The sequence below is a fragment of the Peromyscus eremicus genome, chromosome 7 (assembly GCF_949786415.1).
Source record: "Peromyscus eremicus chromosome 7, PerEre_H2_v1, whole genome shotgun sequence".
Classification (NCBI taxonomy): domain Eukaryota; kingdom Metazoa; phylum Chordata; class Mammalia; order Rodentia; family Cricetidae; genus Peromyscus; species Peromyscus eremicus.
Window position 1 is genome coordinate 40,229,061 of NC_081422.1, and position 12,029 is coordinate 40,241,089.

The following is a 12,029-nucleotide window of genomic DNA, read 5'->3' on the forward strand; positions in this document are numbered from 1 at the left end:
CTCCCCATTACCTGGTTTCCAGGCCAGAGGGGACCTCCCCATTACCTGGTTGTCACTCTCCTCCTTGTCCTCCTCGTTGGTTTCCTCCCCTAAAGCCAAGAGGCTGAGAGCATGCTTGCCCTCGTGGGCAGAACCCAAGAAACCCTTTGCACAAGCAGCCGTCTTGAGACCCTGTAGAGGCTCCAAAACACAAAGAGAACAAGGGACTTACCGGAAAGGCCTTGAGAATGACGCTGGCATGCTCCCTCAATTCCTACCTAGATGGGTCCCCAGTCAAGTCCTACCTTGTCCATGAGTCTAATTCACACTGCCTACTCCCTTCCCAACTCCACCGTCCCAGCCACATGGATGGGGAGACCAGCACAGGTGGCCTGCAGCCCAGTCCACCTCCATGCCAGAGTGACTATTCTCACACTAGCTGGTGAACTCTGAAGACACAGCTTGTGTCTCAGTGACAGGCCACAGTTCCCAGGATGATACCCAGAAGGTCCCACAGTAACAAAGCACATGTGCAGCGGAGAAAGGACTCACCAGCGTGGGTTCCCCAAGCTGCCCAGAATCTGCCAAGCTCCCCAGGTTCACACTCTGAGATCCACGAAGAGCAGAGGGTGGGGCGTCCCCAGGGCCTCGTAAGGGAGCCAGGCTCCAAAGAGGGGCCTGGACTGGGGCTAAGGGGGAACCCAGGACCTGGGCAACAGAACACATCTTGTTACAAACCCCAGAAACCACGTGGCTCTCAGGGCATTGGAGGCAGATATAAAAATAAAGCATCTAAATCCTGCCCGTTCAAATTTAAACCGCCTCCGCTTGGAGGCTGCTAATGAAACACAACATCCAGAAATACCATGTGCCAACTGGGTGAGACTCACAGACCAGTTTCCTGATTCTGATAACTTGTGTGCTAGCTCACATCTGGCAGATACTAAGACTGGGCCTCTGCTCCCCTTTCAGGAGCCACATAATAAGTGAACAGGATAGGGGAGCGGGGGAGGGGGGCAGAGATAAACCCCAGCTACTAGAAGTCTCTACAGTTGACGCTTAAAACTGATGAGTCAAGAAAAGGCAGTCTCAACATGTTCCTGACAAAGACAGAAGTAGACACCAGAAGAGAGTGCGGGCCTCCTTGGAGGGCTGTGCACACAGGAGGCTGCTGTACATGAACATGTGCCTTGTCGTTCTCTGACTGGCTTTCCCCAGTTCTCAGGAGAGCCAAGTGAAGGACTGGAGTCAAAATCCAGGCTACGTCCGTCCAAATGTGTGAACCCTCAGGCTACTCACAGCCTCTCCCATCCCCAGTTCCTTCATCTGCAAGATCAAGGGGGTCCATGCTTGGCCCTACAGGGTCTGCTAAGAAGCTCAAAGGAGATGATGGACACAGGGACCTCCGTAAGGGGCCCAGGGCTGTAGCAATATTATGGAATCTATCATCTGGCCTAACAGAATCGAGAGGCCAGGATCGAGAGCACAGGGGCCGGAGAAATGGCTCACTGGTTAAGAGAGTCTGCTGCTCTCCAGAGGGTCTAAGTTCATTCAGTTCCCATAACCTACTTCAGACAGCTCACACACACCTGCAGGCAACTACAGTTCTAGACGATCTCTGACGCCCTCTTCTGGCCTCCACAAGCACTTGCACTCACATACACACACACACACACAGTTAAAAATAAAATCTTACCAAAAAAAAAAAAAAAAATGCTGGGCAGTGGTGGCGCACGCCTTTAATCCCAGCACTTGGGAAGCAGAGCCAGGCAGATCTTTATGAGTTCGAGGCCAGCCTGGTCTACAGAGCAAGATCCAGGAAAGACGCAAAGCTACACAGAGAAACCCTGTCTCGAAAAACCAAAAAAAAAAAAAAAAAAAAAAAAATCTTAAAAAATAGATCCCAAAAATTTAAAAAAAAAAAAAAGAGATCCCACCACCACCCTTGCTGGAGAGATGGCTCAGTGGTTAAGAGCACTGACTGTTCTTCCAGAGGACCCACGTTCAATTCTCAGCACCCACATGGCAGATCAGAACTGTTCCTAATGCCAGTTCCAGGGGATCCAACACCCTCACACAAACATACATGCAGGCAAAACACCAATGTACATGGAATAAAAATAAAATTTAAAAAAAACTTAAAAAAAAAAGATCAGCACAACATACCGGGGACACATTACAACACTCTTCAAAAAGAACAGGCAGGCGGTGGTGGCACACGCCTTTAGTCCCAGCACTCGAGTGCAGAGGCAGGCAGATCTCTGTGAGTTCGAGGCCAGCCTGGTCTACAGAGCGAGTTCTAGGACAGCCAGGGCTACACAGTGAGACCCTGTCTTGAAGAAACAAACACACACAAAAACCAAAGAGAACATATTCTACTCCACACTAACCCCCAGGAGTGAAAAAAGAAAGGTGGATCCAAAGGTCAGAGTCACCACCTTCTCAGCCAGTCTGCCCCGAGAAGAGGTCCCTGGGCAAGTCCCAGCAGGGCCTAGCTCTGCCTTCAGGACACCTGAACCTTGGCTGAGAAGTGAGGTAAGACACTCCTTACCTCTGCAGATGGCCAATCATATGACCTGCTGTGGAGCATCTTTGTCAGGGAGAAAAGCTACCAACACTCATCAGTCAGTGATGTTCAGTTAGGCCCTGCTCATTCTCACAAATCACCTAAGGTGGGCTCTATCACTATGCAGAGACCCCACTTGAGTAAACGGAGGTGGGTGTGGCCAAGAATCCTGTCCAGAGTCACAGGCTTAGTGGGGCAGAGAGGAGACCGAGTCCGGGATTATCTCAGGGAGCGTACTCCTTATGGTCTTATGACTATGGTAGGAGAAGTGCAGGGGGCTGAGCCTGCCCCCCCCCCCCCGCTCTGCCCTTCCACCAGCCCAAGCATATCAGCAAGCAAAATCCTTCCCACACTGTATTTATAGAAAATTACAGACTCCTAACATGGCTAATTTGCTAACGTGCTGGGGGCTTGAGGGAGGGAGACAGGCGTGCTGAGGCCTTTGTTCTCTTGGGCCTTTACTGAATCGGTGGTTAGCAGGGAAATTATACACCCCTGGCTCCTAGCTGATCATCTTCTATAGACGGCCATTAACTCTGAGCATGGGGCTGTGCGTGCCATTGTCCTTCAGAGCAGATAAACTTGATGCCATTGGGCTAATGAAAACTTTCAGGATAATCTGTGGCTTATCCGATATTTATAGTACTACACTAGTTATTAGGACTAACGGAGAACCAGTGCATGTCGGCAATTAGGGACCAGAGGGAACAACTGGGTAGAGCTGCAGCTGGGCCACAGTGAAACACCTAGGGAATTCCGACTGAGCCCCGTGGTCCCATGCAACTTGATTTCCGAATGAAGAACGGGGTGACTCCCGAAAGGGACAAAGTGAAAGCTTGACAAAGCAAGCCCCACCCTTTAGAAAACCCCGGTAGGGAAGTGGAGGCACAAACTGGGTCCACACAACCTGGCATAGGTCAGTCATGTGAGTTTCTGGGAGGCAAGGAGCAGAAACAGCTGGCTGCGTGGCAGCGGCAGGCTGTGGGCTCGGTCCTTCCTGAGAGGGCTGGAGTTGAGAACTCAGGGCTGTGTGCCTCCAAGAAGGGAACGTGCAAAGCTTTGGGGAAGAGGACCTACTCTGAAGGACTCTTCTCGAGAATCAGCTGAAAGACTTCCCAAATTCCAGGAAACGCCTGGATTCTGTCTAAGGGCCGGCACCATCCGTGCCACCCTGCCCACCCTCAGAAGAAATCCCTTCAAAGCGTGTGAACCACCCACGAGCATGGCTACCATGGATGCCCTCAGCTCTAGCCTGCAGGTGACAGAGTAGGACAAACCTGAAATCCAGGGCATCTCATCAGGAGGCCACTTGGGTAGTTAGGGGATCCTCAGTTACTGAAGGAGGGTTAGCATTAGAAAGCAGACCTGTGGGCTTTGAAGCAACTGCCGTTCTACCTGTTCCCTCCCTGCTGAGCCCAGGGGGCCCGGACCTGAGGCCACACTTTCTAAGAAGCCTACCTGGTTGAGAAGCTGCATCTTGCTTGGCTCTGCAGCAAGCCCAGTGTCGGAACTGGGCTGGACTAGCCCCTGCCTGAGGCCACTGCTTAGCTGGCATTGTGCTTGCTGAGAAACCTCCTGCTCGGCAGGGGCAGAAACCACTTCTGGAGAGTGCTCCAGCAGCTCCGGCCCCCAAGCCAGTAACCCCGAGTCCCTCTCCTGAGCTCTGATGGCCTTGTGTTCACCCTCACTAGGCATCCTGGAAGACTCTGTGGCCATGCAGCAGACCATGCCGGCGACGTCTTTACACGGCATCTCCTGCATGTTCTCAGGCAGCCCCAGGCCCTTCCGCCGCCTGGAGATCTTGTCCATCTGCAGGATGTGCTGGTAGAATCTCTGGTCCTCAGAGTAGTCTTCAATCTCTGACTGCTCCTCAGCAGAGCTCTGTGTGTGGGACAACTGAGGCACCAGGAAAGGGCAGAAATGCACATCTCTAGGCCCTGGGCCTGACTGACCCATGATAGGAACACACCCCTGGGGACTCTGAAGGTCCCAGGGGAAGTTGTTTACCTCACCTAGGACCTGTGAGCCAAGGGGCGAGGCCAGGCTGCTACCCTCTCCACTACTGCTATCCGAGTCAGCCCCGGGCACACTAGGCTTCCTATCTTCACTGGGAAACTCTGGAGACTCAGGTAGATGGTGCCTCTCTTTACTGGCAGGACCCCCTGAAGGGGGCTTCAGAACTGGTTCTAATGCCAGGGTATCAAGTGGCATCAGAGAGAAGCCCTGTGGTGAATCTTCAGCTGAGAGCTCTGGAACCTTGGGGGCAGCAGGCTCCATCTCCTTGAAGCTCTCTGTGGCATCCTTGTTGACAAGCCTGGAGACCTGTCCTCTCCATAGTCCCGGGGGCTCTCTCCTCCACCTCCCCCTGCCCAGGTCCCCACCTTCCCCAGGAACTCCCTGCCAGTTCAAGTCCTCTGCTGGGCTACTCTCTAGTACAAACAGCTTGCTTTTCCTGGCAGGCAGCACATGGTCAGACGGACACAGGGACCGGGAGGGCTCCTCCTCAGAGGACGGCAAGGGAATGGGGCTCTGGCCTTTGTCCCCTCCAGGGCCAGTGCAGCTCATGGCTATGCTGTGACTATGCTGCTCCCCTTTCAGCTGCGGGCCTTTGGAGGCTTCGGAAAGCTTAGAATGGACAGGAGTCTGGCTCCTGCACTCTAACACATCCTGCCCATTCTGGAGTGGCTCGGTGATCTGAGCACCCCCGGTGCCAGGTTTCTGCTGTCTGGTCCTCAATTCCAGCTTTTCTATTTCAGGGTCTGAAAATCCCAGGTAGAATTTCTCTGTTGCTTTCTGAGTTGACTCCAGACTCTGCGGGTCTCCTAAGTCTGTCTTGCATTGGACCGGAGGCCTGCCTAAGATTTTCTCCACATCAGCAAAGATCTGGTGGGTCCGAGGAGCTTGGCCTTTGGAGAGTGGCTGCAGCTTGCCAGGAAGGGCACCCATGAGAGGCCACGGGGTGTCACCCTGCATACACAGGCTCCTCCCTTTCTTAAAAGTGGCCTCACTTCTAACCTGCACCTCTTGGTCTAGGTCCAGATCAGCAAGCCCAGTTGCTGGGAGAGGGGACAGGCCACGGAGAAAGGAGGAAGAAGGCAGAAGTCCCTGTTCGGGCTGTGTTTCCTAGATGGGTATATAAATATGCAGAGAAAATAAGGACTAACTGACCTTCTCATGGATTCTTGCTACCTCAGCCCAAGACCCATAGCAGAAAACCACCTCCTTAAGATAAAGCAGAAACAAGACAGAGAGAGAAGAAGGCCCGAACCCCCTTAGGCTAAACATATGCCCTTTCTAGGTTCTAGCTCCCGTCTTAGAGAGGAAAAAAACGACAACCATACTAACAGCCTATAAACCTTGTTCCACAGAGCCCTGGGATGCTACCACAGTGAGAGGGCTATACTGTGAGTGACATGGAAGAGGAGCACAGCCCCTGGTCAACCCGAGGAACCCTGTTTGTTTGTAAGCTGGTCTCTACAGAGCAGCCGTCTGAAGGCAGCCCCTGACCACTAGTCAAAGCCTGGAGGCCACAGCCACGTGACTGATCCCCAAGCTTCCTCTAGCCTTCAGGTTCACGATCGGTTAGTTTTATAAAAGCTGCATCAAGGACTCCCAGAAACGTCCTCTGAGGAAGAGAGGAAGCCTGGGAAATTCAGTTGAGTGCCCTCTACCACCAGCACAGATTGGCACTGCTCGAAAGACCTCCAGTCTCAGAATCGTGGGGCTACCAGAAAGCCTTAGGATAACCAACCACCCTCTGCGAACACACCAACCAGCCAGTAGGAGCACACATCTCCAGCGGGCCCAGACCACCTGAGTCTAGGAGCCCATGAGCCTCAGGCCTGACCACTGGACAACTCAGGCTTGAGGTGCCTGACCTGAGGACCCAGGGCTGCCCAGCTGTCCTTTCCCGGAACCACAGAGGGGTCCTTTCTAACTAGGAGCTCCTGGGACTCAAACATACATCCAGAGCCAAGGCTGTCACCCAAGCCCACCTCGAGTCAGGCTGGAGCCTGCCAGATGCCAAAATACCATTTCGGATTATCCTGGCTAATGAAAGGCCTAGCATCCACCTCTGTTTTTCAACTACATGATGATATCAGAAAGTTGTAAGATTCTGTTTGGAAAGCACTTGTCTTCACTGCTCTGTAGGAACGGGCTTCTCACCCTGTTTCTCAGAACCGTGCAGAAAGCTGGGGGAGGCAAGGGGATGCAGAGCGGCAACAGAACCTGAACATGATAAAGGACCAAACGACTTAACAACTGTTCAAGGCCAGAACTGACACTTTAGGAAAGAGACAACAGGCTGGGGATGTGCCTCACCGCTAGAACACCTGCCTAGCATGTAGCCCCAGGAATCCTCAACTCGGGGGGGGGGGGGGGCACCAGGTGGGTCTCAGAAGGACAAAACAACTGGACCACTGAGAGTTGTCTTCACGGTGCTCCCAAAGTGGTCCCCGCAGTGCTCCTCACAGGGCTGAACCGAGTTGCTTCCTCAGGCTGCCAGCCCCACGCCTGCATGAGGAGGACAAAGTCTGTCCGGAAGCACAGGGACTCACTTTAGTAAGGCTCGCTCTCAGCTCCTCCTGAAGCCTGAAGTAAGGGTGATCACCTCCACCTCCTACATGCAGGCATGCTGAGTGAGAAATCAACGATGAGCACAGCCCTCTGAACTCAGCCCAAAAGCTACTGGAGACCACAGTAAGTATGATGCGGTTTAAGGGCTGCCGCCCTCCACTAGCCAAGGACGCTGGCCACAAAGACCACTGATAACGTCAATAAAGCCAATGGCATGTATGTATCAATTATAGGCTGACCTCAAACTCGTAACCCTCCAGCCTCGGCCTTCCAAGTACTAGGACTGCAGCCATGGACCACCAAGCCCAACTTTTCTTTTCAAACTTGAAGGCACTGGTGTTCTGACAATTTGAAGACAACAATGAGCCCACACCAGGGCAGCCTGATGCCAGCTCATCGACCGATCCTATCTCCCTTGCGGCACACTCAGAGTGGCCAACAGCACGACTTCTTGGACAAATGCAAAACACCGTCCTTGCCTCGATGAGCTCACACTGTCGCTAACCCTGTCGTGGAACATGTGCTCCCCAAGGAGAGAGAAGAAATCACTTAGAGAAGTAACAACTGCTAGAAGCTGAAAGAAAAAATCCACCAGGTAAAAACAGACAATATCCTGTCAAGAACTCACTACTGTTTTAACTCCCGGGAGGGCCCCCAGACCCCTTGGACTGCAGCCCTGTGTAGGAGCTGGCCTCGGGCTGACTCACCAGAGGACTTTTGGAGGTCTCTTTGTCTTTCTTGTTTTTCTTTTCCTTTTTCTTTTTCTTGTCTTTCTTCTTAACGGCCCCGGGAGCTAACCACCTCTCTCGCTCCTGGATCACCAACTTCCGATAGTGCTCATCACATGGATGGTCCCAAATGGACTGCCCAGTGTCAAAGTTGAAATAGTAAAGGTCACCTGTGATGTTCTGGCTAGGAGTGAGCAGAGTTCAGAAGTTAGTCCCTTCTAAGGTCTGGCAAAAACATAATTCTTTTAAAAAGGATATTGAAATATATAAAAGAACTTATAGCAATAGATCGTTATTTCTTAAAGTGTGCTCAACATCAAGTTGGACACTGAAAGATAAACAAATAAGGAATTGAAAAATAAACCTAGGCAATTACCCAGAACACAACATGGGAGATAAGTCGGTATTTTTAAATATGAGAAATAAGTTAGACATGGAAGATAAAATATGGACATTCAATGCTGCAATACCAACTAACTTTCTTCTTTTTTCCTTTCTTTCTTCAATTTATTTTATTTTTTAAACAAGCAACAAACTTCTGAAAGATTACTTAAGGAAGAGATACCTAAAATGAACTGATTTTTTTTTTATTTTTATTTTTTTTATTTATTTTTTGGTTTTTTAAGGCAGGGTTTCTCTGTGTAGTTTTACTGCCTGTCCTGGATCTCACTCTGTAGACCAGGCTGGCCTCAAACTCACAGAGATCCACCTGGCTCTGCCTCCCGAGGGCTAGGATTAAAGGCATGCACTACTACCACCCGGCCGATTTTATTATTTAAATGAGGTTGGAGAGACGGGTCAGCAAGAGCACTGGCTGCTCTTCCAGAGGACCAGGTTTGATTCCCACACCCTATTCTGACCTCTATATGAATAAATAAATAAATAAATAAACAAACAAACAAACTACCAAAACTCATTCACAAAGAATTGACCAGGGCTGGGGATATAGCTCAGTTGGTAGAATGCTTGCCTAGAATGCAGGAAGCCTGGGGTTCAAACCCCTACACCGCTTAACCATCAACATAATTTAAAGTCTTTAAACTGGGACTGGAGAGGTGGCTCAGTGGTTAAAAGCACTTGCCACCCTTGCAGAAGACCAGGGCTCAATTCCCAGCACCCACATGGCAGCTCACAACTGCTTGTAACTCCAGTTCCAGACTTCTGACACCCTCTTCTGACCTCAGGCACCTGCACTCATGTGGTACATACAGACAAGCAGGAACACACATACTCATGTAAATAATTTTTTAATCCTATTTCTATACACAGTATTCTACACACAGGATTTGAATCAGTTCTTTCTTCTCTGAGACAGTAGAGGTGGCTCACCCCTCTAGTCTCAGCACTCAGGATGTGGAACTTGGAGGACCTAAAGTTCAAGGTTATCATCTCTTTCAGTTTACGAAGTCAGTCCTGGGCCACCCAGGGAGACTGTCTCAACGGACAAAGCAAAGCAAAGAACTGGCCTGCATGCTCTACATCTCATGGGGGCCAGGGTGAGAAAGGGCCTCATTACAGAGTCCCAGGCCGACTGGAACTACTATGTAGACCAGCCTGGGCTGGCCTCGAACTTACAGCAGCAATCCTCCTGCCTTTGCTTTTATCCACACACAGCTTTCTCTTTTTAGAACTGGATTTGAAGTTAAAACTTTTCCCACAAAGAAAATTCTAGGCCCAGATGATTGCAGCGGTAAATTCTATCAAATATTTAAAGCCGAAATGGCAGCAATCCTACACAAACTTGTTCATAAGCCTGAAGAGGGAGAAATTCTCATTCTGTGAGGACAACAGTAACGTGGCACAAAACAAGAGAAAGGCGTTAGGAGAAAATGATGCTTTGGACCAGTTTCCCCCATGGACACAGATGCAATAACACTTAATGTGATTTTAGAAGATCAAATCCCATAAAATATAAAAAGGATCATACATCATGACCAAGTGAAGCTACCCCAGGAATAAGAAATTTGGTTTAACGTTTGAAAACTGGGGTCAGAGAATCGGCTAAGCTAGTGAAGGCGCCAACGGCCAAGCCGGAGGACCTGAGCTCCCTCCCAGGATCCCACATGGTGGAGGGAAAGGACCAACTCCCACAAGTTGTCCTCTGACATCCATACTTACAAGTGCTGTGATATGCCCACACCGCCACACACACATGGATGGATGGATGGATGGATGGATGGATGGATGGATGGATGGATGGAGGCAATTAAAAATTGATAAAAAATGTTTGAAAATCAATCAATAAATTTGACTACAAGAAAAGGCTAAAAGGAAAAACACCTAATCTTATCAACAGACGTAGAAAAGCACTGGGTACAACCCATCCATCTTTTCTTCAAAGTCTCAGCAACAGCACAAACTCTCCTGACAAAGGTCATGTACAGGAAACCCACAGCCAGCAGCTACCTAATGACGAAAGACCACAAGCTTTCACCCTAAGATCAGGAACAAAGCAAAGACATCCTCCATCATCGCCTCTACTTAACGATGCTGAAGGCTCTGGTCACTAAGGTACAAAATAGAAAGAAAAGGCAACCAGATTAGAAAGGAGGAGGTAAAAATACCTTTATTCCTAGGAGACACAATCACTTCTGTAGAAAATCCTATGGAATCTTAAAAAAAATTATTAAATAAAGCTACTAGGCCTGACATAATTGATTTTAGCAAGGTTGTACAGTGCAAGATCAATATACAGAAACCAATTTTACTTCTCTATAAAAGCAACAAACAATTGCAAACTAAAAATACAGCACTTACAGAAGCATCAAATATGAACTACTTAGGGATAAATTTGATAAAGAGAGGCAACACATGTACACAAAAGCTATTAAACATTTCTTAGAGCTATTAAAGGCAACCTAAAAAAAACAGAAACAGACTGTGTTCATGGGCTGGAAGATTCAATATCATTTATGATGCCTATTCTCCCCAAATTGATTTATGTGAGGTCCCAATCCAAACAGTAAAGTGACAAGCTAATGTTTAAATTCACACGGAAATGCAAAGAACTTAGAATGAGACTTTGAAAATGGGAACAAGGGGCTGGAGAGGTGGCATTAAGAGCACAGGTGCTCTTTCAGAGGACCCAGGTTCAATTCCCAGCATCTACATGGTGACTTACATCCACCTGTAACTCTGGTTACAAGGAACCAACTCCCTCTTCTGGCTTCTCAGGAACCAAGTATGCATGTGATACACAGACAGACATGCATGCAAAATGCCCACAAACATTAAAATAATTGATAATAATACTAAAAAGAAGATGGGAACAAGGTTGGAATACCTACCCTGAAAGATTTTAAGACTTACTGTAAAGCCATGTGCTCAGGAGAGAATAAAACAAAGCATAAGAGTACATCAATGGCAGACAGGAGGGAATACAGAAACTGATTTTTTTTTTTTCAATGTCTATATGGGTGTTTTGTCTGCATATACATCTGTGTACCCCATTTGTGACTGGTGCCCTTGGAGACCAGAGGGAACATGTAACTAGAGTTCAAGACTGTTGTGAGTCACCATGTGGGTGTTGAGAATCAAACCTGGGTCCTCAGAAAGAGCAGCCAGTATTCTTAACCACCTCAACATCTCTCTAGCCCCAGAAACAGACCCTCTTATGCATGGTTAGCCTCAAAAACTAACATCTGAAAAATGATCTTCAATATAAGAGTCAAATAATTTTTTTTTTAGAATGTGGTACACCTGAAGTGAGGGCATAGTTCAGTTATAGAGTGCTTTGGTAGCATCACAAGGTTCTGTGTTCCACACTCATTAACACACACACACACAAAATGTGTTATATCTAATATGGGAAAGTATACAACTGATAAAGATAAAAAGGTGAGTGGTGTATGATTAACTAGTAAACATCAACTTGCCGCATCCTAGAATCACCCAGAAATAGAGTCTCAATTGAGGAATTCTCTGTATCTGGTTGGGCTATGGGCATGTCTGTGGAGGACTGTCTTGTTAACTGACCCAGCCCATTGTAGGGAGCATCATTCCCCAATTTGGGGCTTTGGGTAGTATAGGAGTAGAGAGGAGCCGGGCGGTGGTGGCGCACGCCTTTAATCCCAGCACTCGGGAGGCAGAGCCAGGCGGATCTCTGTGAGTTCGAGGCCAGCCTGGACTACCAAGTGAGTTCCAGGAAAGGCGCAAAGCTACACAGAGAAACCCTGTCT

General features: G+C 48.9%; 1 protein-coding gene across 1 annotated transcript in view; it reads right to left on the reverse strand.

The window, feature by feature from the left end:
* Nucleotides 1-12,029, reverse strand: part of Cep164 (centrosomal protein 164) — a 67,193-nt gene that overhangs the window by 37,906 nt on the left and 17,258 nt on the right. The window contains exons 4-6 of the mRNA XM_059267748.1: nt 7,831-8,035; nt 532-687; nt 46-180 (exon numbers count right to left, since the gene is read on the reverse strand). Coding sequence (XP_059123731.1) covers nt 46-180; nt 532-687; nt 7,831-8,035 — 496 coding nt within the window. The remainder of the gene's footprint in view (nt 1-45; nt 181-531; nt 688-7,830; nt 8,036-12,029) is intronic.